This window comes from Zeugodacus cucurbitae, chromosome 5, assembly GCF_028554725.1.
Source record: "Zeugodacus cucurbitae isolate PBARC_wt_2022May chromosome 5, idZeuCucr1.2, whole genome shotgun sequence".
Classification (NCBI taxonomy): Eukaryota; Metazoa; Arthropoda; class Insecta; order Diptera; family Tephritidae; genus Zeugodacus; species Zeugodacus cucurbitae.
This window is the reverse complement of record NC_071670.1, coordinates 35,020,489-35,043,312: the sequence shown is the minus strand read 5'-3', so window position 1 is coordinate 35,043,312 and position 22,824 is coordinate 35,020,489. Positions and strand designations below refer to the sequence as shown.

Genomic DNA, 22,824 nt, shown 5'->3' with positions numbered 1-22,824 from the left:
ACGGTTATGACTTTAATATTACACAAAAGTTGTAATCATTAATATAACTCAGGAAGTCGATGCTTCTTATACAGTTGGTACAGTAATTTAAACAATCTTTATATTCATAACAATGTAATGTATAGAGTTGACAGTTTCTAGACCTCTTACAGTGTTTCCAGTTTCCATACCTCTTAATTAAAAGTTAAACTACTTTAAAGTTCCACTAAAAAACTCGTTTATAAAGGTTTCATTTTTGTTCTCATAATTTCCCATTTGTTGTGTCATAAATTTGGCACTTTTGGGCTTATTTATTGTATAGATAGATACAAAAGCAAAGGAATTGTATATCATATAAAGTAAAGCCAAAAGACGTTGAGTCTGCATATTAGAAAAATATCGAAGCGAATGATAGCCGAAAAAAGATCGAAATTTGCCACTGAACACGAGGGATAATTTTCCATCATGACAATGCTCGGTCTCATGTTACAAGACCGGTTCAAAACTATTTGGAAAATAGCAGTTGGGAACCACCTTTTAGCCCATCTCTTGCCTCTTCTGCCTACTACTTGCTTCGGTTGATGCAGAACACCCTCACTGGAAAACGGTTCAAATCAGAACACACTATTCAAAATTTGCTTGATTCATTCTTGACCGCTATTCCGGCGCAATTCTTTTGGGATGGAATCCACTAATCGCCAGATAGATGAACAATTTCTGCTTTTCTTAAACAGACGTTAAAATTTTGAAAAAAAAACGCACGAATATAATTATGGACCCAGTGGAAACGCATCTAACTCTTAGAAACTGCCGTTTTGTTCAAAAACCTGCTTTAAATTTTTATTTTTTTTTAAGTTTTTAGCGACCGTTAAAATTCAAACTCCCTACTCACGGCAGCTGTCATTCACTTAATGGTTTATCTAGCTTATTGCATATGCCGTTATATCTGGTATCACACACTCGTACAAATTTATGTATATTTCCATTTCACTTTCGCTGTTTCGTTGGCTCCGGTTTCATTGCCACCTGATTTTTGGCAGTCAAACACCAATACAAAAACAATTTCTTATCAATTAGACGTGGTGTTGCTGCTCTTCTGCGCCTTTTCACCTAAGTCCATTAGTTACTCGTTGTTATGCTACCACTCGTTCGTACACACATCCTTCGCTTGGACCAACGCAAGCTAAGTCGCAAGCTGGCAGGCAAGCCATTTAACAGTTTCGCTTTGTACTCTGTGACACTCGCTTGTCTCCGCCGTTGGTCCTCCGCCATTAACGCCACGCAGTCTATCCACCTAACGACATGCTATTATACACATAATCGAAACGGAAAACTTTCGACGCCAGTTTAGTGTATGAAAAAAATAAAAAATAAAAAATTAAATAAGTTGCATAATAAAGAATCAGAAGAAAATGTTTAGCGCGTGAAATAAAAAAAAAGTTTTCAAAGCGAAATGCTGTTACGCAAACATTAAACCAATTTCACGTGAGTGTGAGTGTGTGTGCGTGTGTGTGGGTGCGCGTTGGTCTCCAGTACACGGTCGTGTGCTGTGTCCTTTAGCTTTTGTGCGCTGAAAATCAATTATTGTGCTGTGCTCCAGTGCAGTGAAATAACGGTAACTCACCAGTTGGTAAAACAAATTGTCATCTTCATTATTCTTTGGGGGTCACACATATGTATATACATACAATATAGAGTAATGCTTTGCCCACATTCCTGTTTGAGCTGTTAGTCCAATCAAGCGTACGCCAGCATTAGTCGAAATTCAGCCTCGCACGTCACTCGCTTTCATTAACGCATCGTCACATCGTCACTCGTCGTTTCACTTGTTCAACGTCTCGTCTCGTCAGTCGTCAGTCGAAGGCGCGCCACACCGCCCACTTAATTGCCGTTTTTGTTTATCGCTACTCGCACTCAATGAAAGTGCCCACAAAGCGTTGAACTAATTGTTGCGCAGCAAACTCCCACTCCCTCCACCGCCAACTCCATTGGCGACACCACCTCCTCACATACCGTCCATGACAATTAAAATTCGTCGTCGACATTTATCGAGCGTCGTAAAATTCGGTGAAATTTCGGTACATTCGATCCTAACACAATCATATTGCCGTTATATTAGTTCACTCGTTCCATGTTCGTTTACTCGGCGTGTGCGTATTGGTGTTCAGTCCTGGTTCATATGTTATATAAGCATCCAGCGTACGAATTGCGTGTGTGAAAGTTGACTCAAAAACGCTGGCGAAGCGAATAGCGGTTAAGTGTGGAAAGTGAAAGCAAAACAAAATGCAAAATATAACGGAAGCGGAAGAGTGAGTGTAAGATGTAGAGAGATGAGTGTGAAGTAGTTATTTTTTATTTTGATTTAATGGAATTTCGGTCTACCTTCGTACTCGTTAATATTTACAGTTACACCCACAAGTATGTTTACATTTACTACTCACAACAGAAGGATGAATTGGTGAATTTAAAGTAATGGAAAAGGTCTTGGGATCTCTTCCTCCGTCACGTCTATATCACTATGGATATTCAAGAGAGCCATTCCGTTCAGGCGTGCTTCTCCAGTTTTATTTCTTAAATATGTTTTAAGCCTGCGAAGTGAGGAAAACGAGCGTTCACTTGAAGCGACAGATATAGGGATTATTGCTCCAATCTTTAAAAAACGATGCACTGTTTTGAAAATTTTTGCATCGCAACAATTCAACGCGTCTAAAAAAGTTTTGGATCTCTTTGTTTGATTTAACCAGTTCCTGAAAATATATTCAAAATTTTAGTTAGAAAATATAATCTGAAGAAAAGATTTTTAACCTTTTCCACATTCTAAATTCAGCAACGAAATCATCGGGATCTTCTACATCAGCGGTTAAGTTAAGACACTCAAGTATTTTTTTGCAAATAGCATAATTTTTTTAATTTAAATTTATTTCACAACAGTTTGCTCATGGAACGAAAACTGAAAGTCGTAATAAAAATTTTTCAAATTTTTCCTGTATTATGATTAACAATAAACTCTAAAAAAAATAATAGCGTGACTTTTCAGTTCAGATCTAATTTTCAAAAGAAGTCCATTTTCGACTCACAATTCCCCTTAAATCTAAAAAATCCAGTTCAGCAGCCACAGAGTTATAAAGCAAAGTCCAGTTTATATTTTTCTGGGATTTTTAATTGGCCTACATTCCCACAACTTTTTAATACTATCCAGATACAATAGGTTTGTTTTTAGTTTAGCATTTTCATAGTTTCAAAAAATTAAATTCTATCAGCAGAAAAGTGTCAAAATAGGCCGTTGGTGAACAAAAAAGTATCAAATCACAAAATTTAGAAGATACAATTGTATCAAAACGGCAACGCTGTTAGTGACTAATGTATTCATTTATTTTACATATTCTTACATCGTCGGCAGAAAGTTTGCTTTGAAAACAACAAATTACAATTTTTCAAATGACTATGTAGAATTAGATTCTATTATTTAAAAATTCAATTACTTTTGGGGTTTTGGGGTGTTAAAACCCCCCCCCTGCGTTCGACCCTGACTTAACCTATTTTAGCTTATCATTCGGCTTTCGTTGGTACACACATACGACACATTGAACTGATGTTCGCTTCTTTCTCTTCATTCATCATTCTTCCCGCAACCAAAACCTTCAATGTTATGTTATGTCTTCGTCTATTTAGAAACCATCTTACTCTTTAGAGATATCAAATAGACTACTGACTACTCTTGAAATGCGTGGAATTTAAAAATCCAAATTTTTCGAGACTGAGCTGACACTCCGTCAACTCAGTTGGAAACAGTATTTGTCAGTGGAAGAGGGATCAATGTTATCAGTCTTAAAATAAGCTTCCAAAATAGTGAAATCAAAAATAATCAGTTGAGCTAATTCCACAGTCACACAAAAACAAATTGTTTGGATGTTGGGGTCGCTGGATCCGAATCCGAGGTCCATTTAACCCCATCACATCAAGATTTTGACCCCAGAAAACCGATATGGCGGACAGCGATTTTTTAAATTCATCGAATTCTCTTAAACCTCGCTACTCAGGGGTTTTCGGGGTCACGGATTACGAATCCGGTGTGGGTTTTTCAATATTCATCGGAATCGCTTGAAACTCGTTACTTTTTTGGGTTTTGGGGTCGCTGATCATTTGTGTGGCTGTGTTCTTATCCTAATAGAGATGGATTCGTTAGTGTCGCTGATTTTTCATTTGAATAAAAAATATATAGAAATCTCTAAGTGAGTCCCGAACTTTTCAGTTCAACATTTAACGTCTACCGAAGGTTTCTTTAAACTTGTGAAAGGTAGCTGGAAATAAAGAGTTTTTTTGCTAATTCTTAACTTGCAAGAGATGTAGAGTTTAAAGCTTGGCTGTTAAAATTCATTAAATTCATTAAATGTGAGATGAAAGAAATACGATTGCCCCAGCGACACATTACGTCTAAAAACTAATTGATTATTCTATGTCTTTTGCACACTATCTGTTCCACTTTATTCGTCTATCCCTTTGTTCCAATCTATAAGACGATCTTGAGAACTCGATGTAGATTTCTAGTGTTTTGTATGAAAACACTCCGGGAGTGATGCTGATTTCGGATGGAAGATTGAATGTTAGTAAAATAAAAATTTTATATTTTATATAACTGAAGTATAACGTAGTAATTTCTACTTAAATTTCGAGTCAAACTAAGCTAATTGACTAGAACAAATATTCGAACTAACAAATTTGAAAATTCCATCAACCACACTACTGTTAAACTTGTCCCTTTTTCGACTGGTTCTCGGCTTATAATTCGTGGGGAAATTATGTTATTGACTTTAAATTGCACGGCTTTAAGTAAAATTTGATATCTCATAGACAACTGGACTGATTTTGTTCCAGGAATTGTCCCACAGCTTGAAGTTGGACAAGCATCAACAAATATATCGAAATAAAATTAATCTCCGTTAAAAAGTTAATTCATTAGCCTCCCTATATGGATAATAAAAATTTTGCAAACAGGCTCTCGATAAAATGCATTTCCTTACCTGTTTTAATATTTAATTGATTATTTTTCATAGTTTATTTTATCTCACTGCTGTCAAATCCATATTTTACCTTTCCATAAAAATAAATATACGTTGGATTATGAATAATCATTCAACCCCATCCAATAATACACTCAATTCGAATTGTTTAGCTTCGCTGAAGTGTAGATAACCAGCTAGGCACAAGTAAATATTTAATTTAAACAATAAATTTAGACGTAATATGCTATACTAATTGCTCACTAATGTATTATATTTAGCTAAAAACACACAAATATTTGTGTAAACAGCTATCACACACAATCGCAATTACTTATGTGTTTACACTGAAACCGCATTTAGTAGTACATTCACATACATATATACACACATACTATTGTTACCTATAAGTAGTTGTATCTAGGTTCGACAGGGCGTATGAGTAATGTGCCGTAATTTGTGTGGCATTAATGGCATTCGAATGGAGATAATCAAATCTAATAAATAAATCTGTCTGCATTCGATTTATTTTCAATGCTTTCAGCCCTTTTGTTTTGAAATTGAGTTATCTATTTGGTTAGATTGATAACTTTTATAACACTAACATAAGTATAATAGAAATGATTAAATTGAGAGAGCTTAGGATATTATATTTTATATTATAGTAAAGAGAACTATTCGGGGACATTATATTATACAAAATGAATATTGAATTTTTAGCAAATTTTTAATGAATTTCAAGCGAAAATAATTAAGAAATTCATACTCAAGATTTACAACACCATAATAGTTAAAGGTAAGTCTATGGACCTAAATAGATCTAACTTCTGGAAATAAAGCGAAAGCAATTTCTTGTTCTCTGGCGAAAATGTGTATTTGATGAATAAACATAACTTAGTATGTAGTTTGTTAAAAAATGGAGCAATCTATTTAATCACTTATTTCAAAAGGGCAACGGCGAATTAGTTTGACTATTCTGTTTTCACAATTTTTCCAATTGAATTATTATTACGACCTTAAAGTATTATTATAACCACTAAAAAATGATTTTTTTAACACCCAGAACCAATTCACTAATATTCCATTTTGCTTAATTTGACGAATTTTTTAAACACTTTCTGGGGTTTCAATAATGTAAGTTGACGAAGTTTTCCGACTCAGTTGTTAATTTTATCGGCGCCCTGGAATTCTAAAGAATAAATAAGAATCAATGTTCAAACTCAATCTCGCAAAATCAGAGTAATTAGAAGATAGGGTAGAGATGGACCCTGCCTCGATATCTTTAGGTTAAATTCGACAGTATTTTTTTTTTTCGTATATTTTGGAATCGGACATTTAAGAGTCGGAGCCTTTCAAACTATAAAGCGTACCTTACTGAGCTCTCAAGAACGTTTATCACTTAGATATTGACGATTAAACCGAGTTCGCTGAGTTTACGTGAGGTCGAGTTCTCGAACAGTAAAACGAAAATATCCACTCCAAGTTCGATAGTAATGTAGACTCGATTGCTGTTAAGTAATTTTTATTTTGTTTCGAGACCCTATAATCAATTATACATCTGTATATACTGAAAGAGATATCACGGTACAGGAGATTTAATGTTTTAACGCCTTATATTTAATTCGAAAAACTAAGGGTCTGGCATCATAAAACTTTTATATTATCGCCGATTTACTTCAAGCATTATTCACAGCTACTTCATATTCTGATAGATTGAATGCATTTAGGATTGTCATTCACAAGAATAAGCGATAGTACAATCTCTCTCTTACGAAAAACAAGACCATTATCTTCTCTCTTTCTTTTAACAAGACTGTCGATCGAAAATAATGGAACTCATTGTGGCATTTATATAAAAATGGCAAAGTCGCAATATGCCAATATGAGTTAAATGAGCTCTTTGTGTTATAATTGCCACATTTAAGAATAATAAAACTCAAAAGTTCAAAAATGATTGTAGTAGGAAGTATCTCTTTCATTTTATTACAAAATACAAAATGCGCGCTTTGAATTAGCAGCTGGTTGTGATTTTCGACAAGTGAAAGTGAAATTAGGTTCGCAAAGTTGCAACATTGTCGCAAAACAGAATGTATGTAAAAAACAGTTGTTTTGCGATGTTGCTATAGGTTTGCAATGCACAATGAGTACCACTATTGTACTTTCTTTAACACCGGCTTGTTTAGTCCAAGCCTAACGTGCACCATCCTTCTTTGATTGTATTAAATAGATTTCCAAGCACAAAATGCATGTTGCAACAAAACAAAAGTTGATTGTACAAAGGACTAATAAAAATTTCGCCATTTCTGATTAAACGTTGTAAAAAGAGAAAAAGTCGCTTCAATGCTGAGTGGATCAATTACCGTTAAAATGATAAAAATCGAAATTTAATACTTCGCAGTTAAAAATTATAACAGTCAACTTAATAATTGCTGAATATTGTAAACGTAACAACAAAAAGAAAATACAAAAAATTACAACTAAAAACGCATTTAAACGAAATTACAAAAACAAACTGCACATACTAAAACGGCTAGGAACTAGGAGAACTAACCCAAAAACTGTAGAAAAATGGCGAATACCGCACAGCTTTTGCGGCGACAGAGCTCGCGAGACTTTGGCGGTGTGTTGAAAAGTCAAAAGAGCATTGATCAACTGGAACTAAGGGTGAGTAGCTGTAACACTGGGTACATTAATGCATTCTTATGAATATATGTATATGCACGTACGTACATATTTAAGTGTTTGATTCCAGGAAGTGTCTTGTACATTTTTAATAAACTTTCTTAATTAGCCACTTCGTTAACTCAACACCTCGACTTACTGCTTTGCATTCTGTTTGACTTTGCTGTTTTGTTTCTTTATTTGCCATCTTCTTTGCTAGGAAATGCGCGGTCGCTTGGTACCCAAGGAACACCATACCAGCAGCACACACCACCATGCTCATGCCACCCATCACCATCAGCCCATGTACGGTGCAACCAATCAGGCGTTTCTCGGCGATGCTTTTGACGAATCGACTGAGTTGGAACCCGACGGTTTCGGTGCACAGGCGAGCACGAGCAAGTCAAAAGCAGAACTGACCGCTGCAGTCGCGGCCACAGTCGAGGCGCAAGAGGAGGACATTGTCGAGGGCGAAAAGGAGGGGGAGGAACGTGAAAGTTGGGACAACAAAATCATGTTTCTACTCGCCACAATAGGGTAAGTGAAGTGTGACGATGACACTGATGGCGTTAAGAGCCACGAAAATAACACTCAACCCCGTCGAGTGTTGTGATGGTGACGTCGATGTGTGCGATTGTATAAAACTGTTGAATAATTATATAGTTATACTAGCACTTTATAAAGAAGAGAAGGAATCTGCAGCTTAAATGGTCATGTGACATAATAATCAAGTACATCTAAAATGGTATTATTACGTGTAGAAGTCTTGTAATTTCTTTAGTTCAAACGGATATTTACAGATGTAGATATAAGGAACTTGGTATAATTTTTCGGCATGAAAAACATTTCAAGCTTCCCTTACCTGACTTGGTCCATTTTTGGGACGTATCAAAACTTTCATATTATTTCCTGTTGGCTCGGACCAAAACGAATTCACTAAGGGTACTATCAATTCTTTTGGACCGCAGACGATGGATGAGTTCGACGACATTGATATAGTTCAGCGAATAAAAAGACTGTGGCAACACTGGCTAGTTCGTGTTGTTGTTTGAATGGACGAAAGCGCTCCAGCTTTAAATGTGTTCGACGCAGTACCCACTGGTAGTAGACGAGGAAGAGGAACACCTCTACTCCATTGGAAAGACCAGGTGGAGAAGGACTTGGCAGCACTTGGAATTTCCAATTGACGCCAAATTGCCAAAAGGAGGAACGAATGGTGCGCTGCTGTAAACTCGGCTATAACCGGCTAATCTCCAATTGTAAGATTAGGTCTGTAAGCTTGAGGTGGTTTGAAGAAAGTTGTCTGACTTTGAATTAGGAGAATCAACCCTGGACGCGAGAACTCATAGTCGACGAAGATCAACAACGAATTCAGATTTACAGAGTACTGCTTTGTAGATGTTCTATTGAAATTAATCCGAGTTTTCCGGTCGATATCTGACAAAGGATGAAATATGGATCCATTAATTCACTCTCTAGTCCAACCGACAGTCAACCGAATAATCCTTGTTATCTATATAGTTTAAAGTAACGAATATAAGCGGAGAGTGCTTGAATTTGAAGGGTGGAGTAGAAATTAATACATCCTGAATTATTGCCTATACATCATATTCAATTATTCTTATTTTTAATTCTTTTATCCTTAATCTAATGAACTTGCATATGTGTGCGGAACTTTAATCAATAAGAAAGAGTTCAATATCCTAAAACATGGTAATACTCTTGGTCTCGAGTAAAAATCCTCGGTTTTCGATAGGGCCTCTTTAAGTTCTCCAATATTGAGAAGCAACCTTTAACTCTTTTGAGTACAAAATTTAATTAAATCATGTTAAGTTATGCCTATGCAGAAGGAAACAAATTAATATATATGATTTATTATTAATTTTAGCTACGCCGTTGGCTTGGGCAATGTCTGGCGTTTTCCTTACCTGGCGCAAAAGAATGGCGGCGGCGCTTTCCTTGTGCCATATTTCATAATGCTGTGTGTACAGGGTTTGCCGATATTCTATTTGGAATTGGCTGTGGGCCAAAGGCTGCGCAAAGGTGCGATTGGTGTATGGAGCCAGGTAAATAGAGCTGCACATATTTTATAAATAAGAAAATAAATGTTTTTATTATTTATTTATACAATTCCTAACCGCTTACAATCTCTTTCGCTCTCCTTCGCCGCACAGGTGTCACCGTATTTGGGCGGCATTGGCATCTCATCGGCAGTTGTCAGTTATATAGTCGCTTTGTATTATAATACCATAATTGCCTGGTGCCTCATATACTTGTTGCACAGTTTTGAGTCACCTTTGCCGTGGGCCGATTGTCCCACTCGCCTCTATGCCAATTACACTTATGACCATGAGCCGGAATGTGTGGTAAGCAGCATGAAGCATGTAGTACACTCACACAAGCACACACCCACACATGCAACCAGATTATCGCATTTGCAACACTATGCCATGACATAATTATGTACATACTGACATATATACTCGTTCACACACACGAAGACAGACAATAAATATCCTTTATTTGCGCGCTCATAAAAGTTGTAAACAACATTGGCTTCAAGAATTGTGAGTAAATTCAATTAATTGGCATCACTTCTGCGTATATAGTAATCGTATAAGTAGAATTAAGAAATTATTTGAATAAATTAGAAATTCAAAATATTTTGAGATATTGTGAGAAGCGTTCTCTCACGGACATGAATAAATATATCATAAAGAGTATTAAAACATTCTAAGAATCTAAAGATGTTCTAGATATATTCCAAATAATAAATGGTTAGAAGATTTAGACCCTACCGCTAATACAAATGTTAAGCTAGACCCCAACTTACCAAACCTTACCTAACCTAACTTAACCTTTCTTTATCATTTGCTCTTTATTCTGCGGCAGAATAAGCCCTCATATCTTCTCATAAATATAGTATAGGGATTTCTTCAAGATAGAAAAAGGTCAAAAAATAACAAGATATAACCGTTCTCTCCAAAGCAATTAACATTTTTATTTATAATTTGCAAATGACTCTTTATACGAACATAAATTGAGCCCACAGAATAACATTGGTCTTTTCAAGTCTACAAAAGAAGAATTTTACGTTCTAAAACATAGGATCTGAAACATAACCTTAAATGTAACAATTTATTTGTCTATGTTTTCTAAAGCACAGTGCAATGAACTTCATCATTTTAGAAAGTCTATAATTTTTAGACAATGCTCGAAAATTTTATGAAAAGATGAGGCGATTAACAGAAGGTTTCAAGACCGGAGCATTATCATGTAGGGACCGAGAAGGTAATCTGGTAGCGGATGTCCAGAGCACACTGGGATTATGGAGGGAACACTTCTCCGACCTGCTCAATGGCAGTGAAAGTACAACACCAGGAGATGGCGAACCCGATTCCCCAATCGATGACGATGGAATAGATGTTCCATTACCCGACCATGAAGAAATTCGAATAGCAATTACCCGCTTGAAGAACAACAAAGCGGCGGGGGCCGATGGATTACCGGCCGAGCTATTCAAATACGGCGGCGAAGAACTGATAAGGTGCATGCATCAGCTTCTTTGTAGAATATGGTCGGAAGAAAGCATGCCTGACGATTGGAATCTTAGTGTGCTCTGCCCAATCCATAAGAAGGGAGACCCCACAATCTGCGCCAACTACCGTGGTATAAGTCTCCTCAATATCGCATATAAGGTTTTGTCGAGCGTATTGTGTGAAAGACTAAAGCCCACCGTCAACGAACTGATTGGACCTTATCAGTGTGGCTTTAGACCTGGAAAATCCACAATGGACCAGATATTCACCATGCGCCAAATCTTGGAAAAGACCCGAGAGAGAAGAATCGATACTCACCATCTTTTTATCGATTTTAAAGCTGCCTTCGATAGCACGAAAAGGAGCTGCCTTTATGCCGCGATGTCTGAATTTGGTATCCCTGCAAAACTAATACGGCTATGTAAGCTGACGTTGAGCAACACCAAAAGCTCCGTCAGGATCGGGAAGGACCTCTCCGAGCCGTTCGATACCAAACGAGGCTTCAGACAGGGTGACTCACTATCGTGCGACTTCTTCAATCTATTGCTGGAAAAAATAATACGAGCTGCAGAACTAAATAGAGAGGGTACAATCTTCTACAAGAGTGTACAGCTCCTGGCGTATGCCGATGATATTGATATCATCGGAAGCAACAACCGCGCCGTTTGTTCTGCGTTTTCCAGGCTAGATAAAGAAGCGAAGCGTATGGGTCTGGTGGTGAATGAGGACAAGACGAAATATCTCCTGTCATCAAACAAACAGTCGGCGCACTCGCGTCTTGGCTCCCACGTCACTGTTGACAGTCATAACTTTGAAGTTGTAGATAATTTCGTTTATCTGGGAACCAGCATTAACAACACCAACAATGTCAGCCTTGAAATCCAACGCAGAATCACTCTTGCCAACAGGTGCTACTTTGGACTGAGTAGGCAATTGAAAAGTAAAGTCCTCTCTCGACGAACCAAAATCAAACTCTATAAGTCGCTCATTATTCCCGTCCTGATGTATGGCGCTGAAGCGTGGACGATGACAACATCCGATGAGACGACTCTTGGGGTTTTCGAGAGAAAGGTTTTGCGCAAGATTTTTGGTCCTCTAAACATTGGCAACGGCGAATACCGCAGGCGATGGAACGATGAGCTGTACGATTTATACGACGACATTGACATAGTTCAGCGAATAAAAAGACAGCGGCTACGCTGGCTAGGTCATGTTGTACGGATGGAAGAAAACACTCCAGCTCTGAAAGTATTCGATGCAGTACCCGCTGGAGGAAGCCGCGGAAGAGGACGACCTCCACTCCGGTGGAAAGACCAAGTGCAAAGTGACCTGGCTTCACTTGGTGTTTCCAATTGGCGCCAAAAAGCAAAAAGGAGGAATGAGTGGCGCGCTCTGGTGGATTCGGCTATAATCGCTTAAAGCGGTTCCTACGCCAAATATATATATATATAATTTTTAGACATAGATTAAGATCAAAATAATTGACGTGTGGAATAGCGGTTAGATTAATAATCCGAGAATATGTGACCTTATAGATTTTCGCACAGCAGTTAATTGATCACTTAATCAGCCTTTGCTCGATTAAAGCGTTGATGTTGTCGATTTACCAAACAAAAAGAAAATCTCATTTTACTACATTAATTTTTAATCGAATACAAGTCGAGATGAAACTGGAATGTAGCTCTGCGTGTTGTTGACCACTTTGTAAATTTAGCTTTATTTATAGTTAAAATAGCAATCAGCTAATGAAACTTCCCAACTTCATATGAACAGTAAAAACAAAAAAGAGAAATGTATAACAGCTGATCGTTAATCAAGTAGCCGGCTGTGTGGAAGGCAACTGATTTCTCAATTATAACTTTAATGTATAAAACTAATTTGGTTGTGCGAAAAGGCTATTCGAGTACCAAATAAGTCAATTTGTTAATCTATTTCGCTTCTTCTGCCCTTTTACCTAAAGATTATTTAAGGGGTTAGGGGTAGTCAGAGACACCAAAAAATGAGAATTTTTAGTAATTTTTTTTTGCTATTAAATCATGTTATTTTACAAAAGTAATAATATGACACTATTATATACAATGTTTTGACTTAAAGTCACGAAAATTTGAAAAAAAAAAATTATAATTTCCAAAGCCTGTGTTGACCCAGTTTCAAAAAAGGTCCTTGCGGCCACAATTATAAGTCCTTGGAGATTCATCTAAAATCAATCGGATAAAAAAAAAATAGTTTTATAAATAGATAATCCTGGGCCTGATCGAAGTTTTTTTTTCAAAAATTAACAAAATGGCGGCCTCATGAAATTTTTTTCTAGATTTTCGGGAAAATATCAACAGTTAATTGGTCTTAAAAAATCGAAAAAAAATCCTTCGATCAGGCCTGAGTTCATTATGTATTCTAAAAGCTGTATAAATTTCATTAAAATCTACCTAGCGGTTTTCGAGTTACAGTTGTCACCAGTTCATAAAACATAGTTTTGAGAAAAACGCATTTAAAGTTTCATACGACCGTTTTGGAGCACCCGAGCGATCTTTGTTATTTGTCGAATAACTTGAAGAGTTATTATCGGATCAACTTCATAATCATAACCATTTTTAGAGCATATTTTGAAGATATTACACTTAACGAAAATGCAAAAAAAAATTGATTTTTTGAAAATCCTGACTAACCTTAATTCCTTTCGATCAGCTGCTGATTTGCTGAACCTTGCTACCTCTCTAATACATCTTGAACACTGTGGTCTAATTATAAAAAAATTTCGTTTATCACCAGAACCTACTGTTTCCATTTCCAAGCCGTTATAAAATCTTAAATCTGTTCATCTAATAATTCTGAACAAAATTAGAAAGTATTTTAAATCATTTAGTAAATTTCTATTATCTAATTGATATGGTGTATTTTCCAAATTATCTGAAATTAAATATTCAAGGTGTTTTGTATTAATTCCACACCGTTAACACAACAATTTACATACAAACATATCTCCACTGCAACATGATTACATCGCCAAGTTCACATGAATGCAAATATTTACATTACAATTACCACTATTGAAGTTATTTACAAATATGTCAATCCAAAACATAGCAAATATAAATCAAATTATGTACAAATATTTATACGCATTTTGTAGGCCTCATCGCCCACGCAATTCTACTGGTATCGCACCACACTTCAGTGCTCCGAAAGCGTCAATGAGCCGGAGAATTTTAATTATCACATGGCTATAGCGTTAATGGTTTCATGGTTTCTCGTTTACATCTGTATGGTGCAGGGTATTACGTCGTCGGGCAAAATTGTCTATATGACAGCCATATTTCCATATGTGGTGCTCATAATATTCTTTTTTCGCGGCATTACTTTGAAAGGTGAGTGTTTAAAGAGCATAAAATAATGTCAATTAATTAAAAATGTGCAAAAAAGTGTTGAACATTAAATAGAGCGTGAAATAGCGTACAGGAGTGTAAACTTCTATATGATAATTGTGCTACATATGTGAATAAAGGGTGCTGCTTTAGAGGTATCAAATTGCATAGCGGTATAGCTGTCAATACAGCTGTCAAAGTGTGTGACATTTACTTTGAATATTTTATTACTATTATAATCCTATAAGGCCCATCATAACGTTAAAAAATCGTCTTACCTTCCGCCCACAGGTGCCTCAGATGGCGTGGCGCATCTTTTCACGCCACGCTGGGAAACGCTACTGGATCCAGTTGTTTGGCTTGAAGCCGGCACGCAGATTTTCTTCTCCCTCGGCCTAGCGTTTGGCGGCTTGATCGCCTTCAGTTCATACAATCCTGCCAACAACAATTGCTATCGGGATGCCCTTTTAGTGTCTCTCACCAATTGCGGCACTTCAATGTTTGCGGGGGTTGTGGTCTTCTCAGTGATTGGCTTCAAGGCCACATCAACATTCGATCGCTGCGTCGAAGATCGCCAAAGTTTGATTGCACAAAATAAAACTACAAACTTACCGGTGTGTGATCTACAAAAGGAACTGGCGAATGTGTGTATAATAATATATTTAAGAGAAATCATTTCATTAAATTAATGAATTTTTCAAATATTTTCCGACTGCAGAGCGCTTCAGGCACTGGCTTGGCCTTCATCATATTCACCGAAGCGATCAATCAATTTCCCGGCGCTCAAATATGGGCTGTGCTGTTTTTCCTAATGCTTTTCACACTCGGCATCGACTCACAGTTCGGCACACTGGAAGGTGTCGTAACCTCGCTCGTGGATATGAAACTATTTCCTAATCTGCCTAAAGAGTGGATTGTGGGGGTGAGTGGGACATTTATAATTTATTTGACTGTTCCAGATATTCTATTTATATATATTTGTAACATTTATAATATTTCAGGGACTTTGCTGTTCCTGTTGCTTGATATCAATGTGCTTTGCTAACGGCGCTGGTAGCTATATATTTCAACTGATGGACAGTTTTGCCGGCAACTTCCCACTTTTGATCATTGCGCTCTTCGAATGCCTGTCGATCAGTTATATCTACGGTGTTAGAAGGTAAATGAGTTAAGATTTTTGGTTAAATTTGGTTCCAATTTCATTCCATTATCTTCAATTTCTCCCACAGGTTCTCAGACGACATTGAGATGATGACTGGTTCGCGTCCTGGTTTATATTGGATGCTCTGTTGGAAGTATCTCTCACCCTGCGCCATGATCACAATATTGCTGGCGTCGTTTTATCAATTACTCACAGAGGGCAGCAGTTATCCCGCTTGGATAGCCGCTAAAGGCCTGACCGAAAAGCTCGAGTGGCCACACTGGTGCATTGTTATTGCATTTTTCCTTATACTCTCATCGATATTGTGGATACCGATCGTGGCGATATTGAGGTGTGTTCGGTATTACTCTTTGTTTTGACATTTTATAAATATTTTGTTTCCCGCTTAGATTATGTGGCATTAAGGTGGTGGAAGACTCAGATCCTGCTTGGTTCCCAGAGGCAGAGCTGAAAGAGGTGCACGGCATTGTGCCACACGAACCTACCGAAATCGAACGCACCCTATTTTGTTTCAATATGGACGGCACAGAGGGCATGTGCTGTCCAAAATATGGTTTGCCTGAGAAATCACTCGAAGAAGAGGAGTAAATGTCCACAAGAGACAAGGAGTGAACCGTGAAAAATTAAAAGTGAAAAGAAGGTAATACAAAACTAATTAAAATGATGAAAAGAGTGTCATTTAGTGAAAGAAATAAAACTGTAGTATCAGACGAAACCGTCGAGCATTAGCGAATAAATTTAAAGTGAGAGAACAGTTGGATAAAATCAACTTAAACGAATGATAAAAGTGGGCAAAATATTTACTCAGTGCGGTGTGAAAAACAAACGTGGTGTTATATACCTTTTTTTTTAATAAAAATCTGCATTTTTGGTGTTTTGGTGAAGAAAGAAAATAGTTTGGTGACTCAACTATACAATAATACGTTAAGCACTAAATAAATTATATATATACATACATATAAATTATACATAAATATATCTATACAAAAGTATATAATATAAGTTAATTCTGTAGAATTACATATAAAGACAATAATTTAAAGCGTAGCGTATTGTTTATAAGTTTAGACAAGAGAATCTACTTGTAAATACATTAAAATATTATATAAATATACAAAGAATAAGGACAATAATAATATTGAACATATTTAAGTGAAGGTTACATTGATAAAAATAACTAGTCTAACGGAAAATTGATTTTCCAAAAACAAAAATTACATTTAATCATGTTCTTCATTTTACTTATGTAATAAGTGAGGTGTGTACGAATTCTATGAATGAAATAATCTAAATTTAGCCACCGATTATGAGTCTATACGTACCATATATATAACACTAGATCAAGGTTGCTAATGTTGTTTAAATAATTCCTTAAAATAAATATTTTAATTTAATTTAGATAAAAAAATTATTTTAAATTAATTTCAATTTTTAATTAATTTTAATTTAATACTATTTAAATTTAAGTTTAAGTGAGACATAAATAATTTAATTTAATAATATTATATTATAAATTTGTAAAAGTAACTTAAGTCGACATAAGATAAATTGGCTATTTTGATTATTAAGTAATAAGCTAGAGGTTATTTCAACATTGATTTGAACTTTGACCCCAAAAAGTTTTTCTTTGAACATATTTAATTTAATTTTTCATAGACATTTTAAACATTTTTAATTGTTTTAGTGAAAATTTTTTAAAACCCATAAATGGTTGAAAATTACATAGAGATAATTTAATTTGCAGTTTGAGAAAGCATAAAACCAACTTAATTTTGAAATTATGTAGGGATTTTTTTTAATCAGGAATATACATCGTTTAAAATCAGGAAATAAGGTACTGATAGATTTGCCCGAATTCGGAATTAGTTAAGTTTTATATAAGCCAAACGTCATGAGACTAGTGTTTAAAAAAATAGGGATAGTTTCCAAGGAACAACTAAGTGGTGTTATAAGTTCTATGTGATATTACCTATTGGTTATTACAGACACACTGTCTAATCAGTTTCGCTTCTTCAGAGTTAGTTCAGCAGTAATTCGTATTTATAATCGAAAAATCACATCAGACATAAATTAAGAAACCAACTGATACTTATGCTAAAGGGTCCAAGGTCCAGTCAGAGATCATATCAGGGTTTTGATACAACTCCAAAAAAATAATATGACATACATAGTTTTTTTCAATTCTTCGGATTCGCTACTCGACTGTTTTTGGGGTCACTGATTACGAATTCGGTGTCGGTTTTTCATAAATCAAAATGGCGGATCCAATTTTTGAAAAATTCATCGGATTCGCTTGAAACTCGTTACTCGGTGGTTTTCGAGATCGCTGATTACGAATTTGAAGTTACTTTTAAAAAATTCAAAATGACTGATCAATGTAGATTTATTTGTGAAATATGACCGCCAAAATTTTTTTTTTGTTGTGGCTGTGTAATTGTTTGATAACCTTCCAGGGTATGTGAGGTATTCTCTAACTCATTAATATTTTCAATCGTCTCGCTGAGTGTATTATTGTAAAACAATATTATCTTCTTTGATCTCATTTACAACATATATTTATGTAAAGACGACATTTGAGATATCTTTTCGATAAGTAAAAATACTAGATATCTTATTTTTCATAATCTATTCTGACTTTATTCAAAATTTTATACTATTTTACTTATAATCGACATTTAATATATGTATATTATTTAAAAAAATAAACCTCGGTCGAAATTGATCATACCAACAGCCTGAATAATAGCATATTCTTAAAAAAATTACAAAAACCAAAATATTGAAAATCAAATAAAATTATTAAAATTTAAAACCTATCCCAACTAGACATAGGTTTCACCAAAAGTGTGTCTATACTAAACATATTAACACACTGTACACGCGTCGGAAAAAATTGGCAGAAAACTACTTAAAACATGCAAATTCACGCCGGCCAATATAGCATAAAAAACATAACAGATCATAATTACATATGAATGTGTTGGCAGTGTTCTCTTGCTAAAATATTATTGTTTTTGTATTTCTTGTTATAAAAAAATGTGCAGAAAAGCTTAAATTAACACTGCAGATATATTTACATTATCCGATACCACTGGAAATGACATATCCAATTGTAAACATTTACATACTCAGCCACGTACACATACACATAATTTATCATTATACGTAAAAATTAAAAATTGCAAATGCATAATTTAAGTTTTTCTAGTATATACATACATACATATAGTTATTTATATCATTATGCAGGCATATCATTGCTATCGTTGCTTAAATACATAAATTAATAATTAAATTGTGAAATTGGAATACGCATATTTAAGGTTTGTTTTTTACTCTCTATTGTAATACATACCTGGTTGTTCTATACGCTTAAAACATATTTTGACTTCGTGTTGTTGTATGTACAAATATATTATATACATATGTACATTTAGTTAGCGTAATATGCTCTAGTCCACATACTATAATATATTTAAGCATAGATCCGTCATGCTAAGAAAAATCGTAAACAGAAAGGTTAAAAACTAATATTTTCAGTAGAATTCTCTAGCTAGAACGAGATATAAGCAGTTCCTTCACCAATGCAAATGACAATAAACGCTTGATTTTGGTTTAAAAATATTAGAATAGTAGTAATAATTAAACGATGATTTTATTTAATGCAACAACAATATATTTCGAATTGAGTGTTTCTGTAAAGCAGGGTTGTCAATAGTGGGGTCGAGAGCTGACATTCCGGTCGAGCTGTTTAATGTTATTTAAAAAATATTTATTAATAATATTACTATTTTTTCACTGTATATGTTATTTAGACCCTAGCTGAGTATCACTTTAGTGCGATTAAATTTCTTATAACATCTATCAGTCGTTTGAAGAAGCCTCAAAGCTAAACTTGTAGGTATCTTGAATAAGGTTATCGGAAATGTGTAAATAATTTCGTCGTAATAACTAGTAAAACAAAGAAACATATTTAGAGAATTGATAAACCAATCGAGTATAGTCTCTTCTCATTAATAATGCTAGTTCTTCAAACTTATTGGGATTAATATTTCAAATACCAAACATATGCCATATAAATTGATTCCAAAATTTTACCAATCTATATTTTCCAATATTCCCTAAAAAATCGTTCGCCATTATTGAAATTTCTTTTGTGAGTGTATAATTTTAGATTTTGATATACAATTTTCATGACTTGGAAAATTCCGCTCGATATATGTTATAAAGGGTGATCCAGTTCGAGGTTCCCTACTTGTTTAAAGAAAAAACACAGAAAATACAAATTAATTGGAGAATATTTATTTTCATTCATCGAAAGAACATTCTTTAGCATTTATTTTTTAAATATTACCTCCAGCCATGGAGTCCACTCGTTTGAGCATTTCGACATTTCGACTGGTAACTGGCTAATAACACGCTTGATGTTTTGCTCCAAGGCCGAACCGAAGCGGGATTGTCCGCGTAGACTTTAGACTTTACATATCCCCACATAAAAAAGTTTGTAATATCACACGATCTTGGTGGCCAATCGACCGGCGCAAAATTTGAAATTATCTGCTCACCGAAGTGTTCTCTCAATAAATCCATTGGTTAAATGCGATGTGTGGGTAGTGGTGCCGCCTTGTTGAAATCAAATTCCACCGAGATCACGAATTTCAATTTTAGGCACCAAATAGTTGGTTTTTATGGCGCGATAACGTTCGCCAAATCAAATTCCACCGAGATCACGAATTTCAATTTTAGGCACCAAATAGTTGGTTTTTATGGCGCGATAACGTTCGCCATCGACGGTTACGTTCTCAACGGTATCATTTTTGAAGAAATATGGACCAATGATTCCACCGGCCCACAAACCACATCAAACCGTTGTTTTTTCTGGATGAAATGGCAGCTCTTGAATCTCTTTAGGTTGCTCTTCGTCTCAAATGCTGCAATTTTGCTTGTTTACATACCCATTGAGCCAGAAACAGAAACGCTGAACAGAATTTGGCTCGAAACTGATTCTTTACAGAACGTGAATTTTCGTAATAAATTTGAACAGTTTGGAAACGTTGTTCAGGCATAAGTTTATCCATGATGAAATGTCAAACAATACTGAGCAAACATAATATGACAACTTGACACGACTCACGCGTGATCTGTCAAAATCAGGCTATTGAAAAAAATGACTTTACTTTGATCCCCCGATATATGTATATTGTAACTCTTTTGTTATAAGATATATATTTTGAAATTTCATTTTTAATTATCATTAATCATCAGTCTTCTGTAAATACATAGATTTTTCCAATTTATATTTTATAATATTCCTTTAAACTGTGTTGAAGAACATCATGGACCACTGAAGGCAACCCTCATATATACTCGTATTAATAATTTTAGGTATTACCGATTAGGGCGCAATATTATTTAGAATTTATTATAAGCGCTTAATTTGCAAACAATATCATTCTATCATATCTGAAGACATAAAAGACATAATTTACTGCACAGTACTTTTGTGATCTCATGCTGTACATCTAAGGACTCGAATGTTCCATGGTCCACTACAAAACATATTATATATATTTACATACATAAACTTATGACAATAAATAGACTTCATTTCATAGATAAATGAGTGTTGATAATACGTATTTGTTAAATTTTTGACAAAAAAAAAACAAACAACAAATAGACTATTAAGAGTATTCTATATAAATAAAATATACATATATAAAGCCAACTTAACCCATTGAACGTTTTACAAATATAAATTTTTGCCATTAACCTGTAAGTGAATTATTCATGCTGTGTGTTCGTAAGGAATTTTATTAACCCTTGTATTTGTATTTTATATTTACTACATTCGCATAAATCTTGATGTACGTCATTCAAAGAAAAGTCCCAAGGTAAATAAATATAAAAATATTAATAATACTTACAAAAACAAAACCAACTAAAAAGAACTCTTCATGTAACTGATAAGTAATAAATATGAATAACAAATAATTTGATGATACAAATTTTAAGTTTTTGATGATAAATATTAAGCAGCGAAACAAAAACTAAAAAAGAGGAAATACATACCTACTATATATACACTAAATATGGGATACCTTGAATACATACAAAAATACATAAAAACGCATATATTTATAGAAAAATGCCTATTTAAATATAATTAATTGTTATTGATGTTGAGAATAAAAATTTACTCCCCAGACACAAACACACACAAACTCTATATAATATACACACACATATACATACATACATACATACATACATACATGAATACATGTGAATGTGTCTAATCGATTTACAAATGCGTTAAGGTGTTGATTGCTTTTAAACATAAACAAAATATATTCAATTGTTAGCATTTTAATGAAGATTAATATATATATATACATATTGAACATATACATACATACTTATTTATTTGGCAATGTATGTGAAATGTTGTTTTGAGTGCTTAGTTCCAGACTTTAGTTGTTGAATTGTTAAAATATTCACACATATATCTACCTAATCCTATCCAATTGTATTTATATACATAGAGACACTACTATTAGTATAAAATACAAGCACTTATATACATACAAATACATACATACATACATATATACTTATAAACGAAAGCAATGCAATGAGAAAAAAAAACTAAATTGTATTTACATAAATTGTATAAATAAATTGTGAATGAAAAATGATAAATATTACTAAAACTATATACTGAAGACAATAAATAAAAGTAAACGAAACAATACTTATTGAATGAATAAAGATAAGTGATTAAGAGCATTTTATTTTTAATTATATTCAATGGAAAGTAGCGAGGTAAGATTTTCAATTTGATCCATTTAAGGACTTAAGCAATATCTTCTTTTCCGTATCATTTTTAGATAGCTCCAGTTTGGCTTAAGTTTAACTCTTCAATGCCCTTCGAAATCAGAGAACGTTTTCTACTTCTTTATAATACCGAGATAAGTGAAGAATTTAGATATTTTGTTAAGTATTAATATTATTGAATTTTTTCGCAGCCAACTGCACGTTTAACCATTTTACCGTTTTATATTTGAATAGCAGTAATAGTAAGGCTTTTTTACTATAAAATTTTAAAAATACAAGAAAGT

General features: G+C 34.5%; 1 protein-coding gene and 1 long non-coding RNA gene across 2 annotated transcripts; one reads left to right on the top strand and one right to left on the bottom strand.

Moving 5' to 3' along the window:
- Positions 1–1,188: 1,188 nt before the first annotated feature.
- On the bottom strand, positions 1,189–5,707 carry LOC128921860 (uncharacterized). The gene is made up of 3 exons (XR_008471171.1): positions 2,785–5,707; positions 2,421–2,726; positions 1,189–1,312 (listed from the first exon to the last, which is right to left on the bottom strand). It is a non-coding gene; the product is annotated as an uncharacterized LOC128921860 (long non-coding RNA).
- On the top strand, positions 1,210–18,370 carry LOC105216416 (sodium-dependent neutral amino acid transporter B(0)AT3). Its single transcript, XM_029042971.2, has 11 exons — positions 1,210–1,331; positions 7,207–7,643; positions 7,861–8,177; positions 9,529–9,706; positions 9,815–10,006; positions 14,310–14,544; positions 14,833–15,185; positions 15,260–15,463; positions 15,543–15,700; positions 15,771–16,034; positions 16,093–18,370. Exons 2-11 carry the CDS (start codon positions 7,548–7,550, stop codon positions 16,289–16,291), a joined length of 2,196 nt encoding a protein of 731 aa, XP_028898804.1. The 5' UTR covers positions 1,210–1,331; positions 7,207–7,547; the 3' UTR covers positions 16,292–18,370.
- The last annotated feature ends 4,454 nt before the right edge of the window (positions 18,371–22,824 follow it).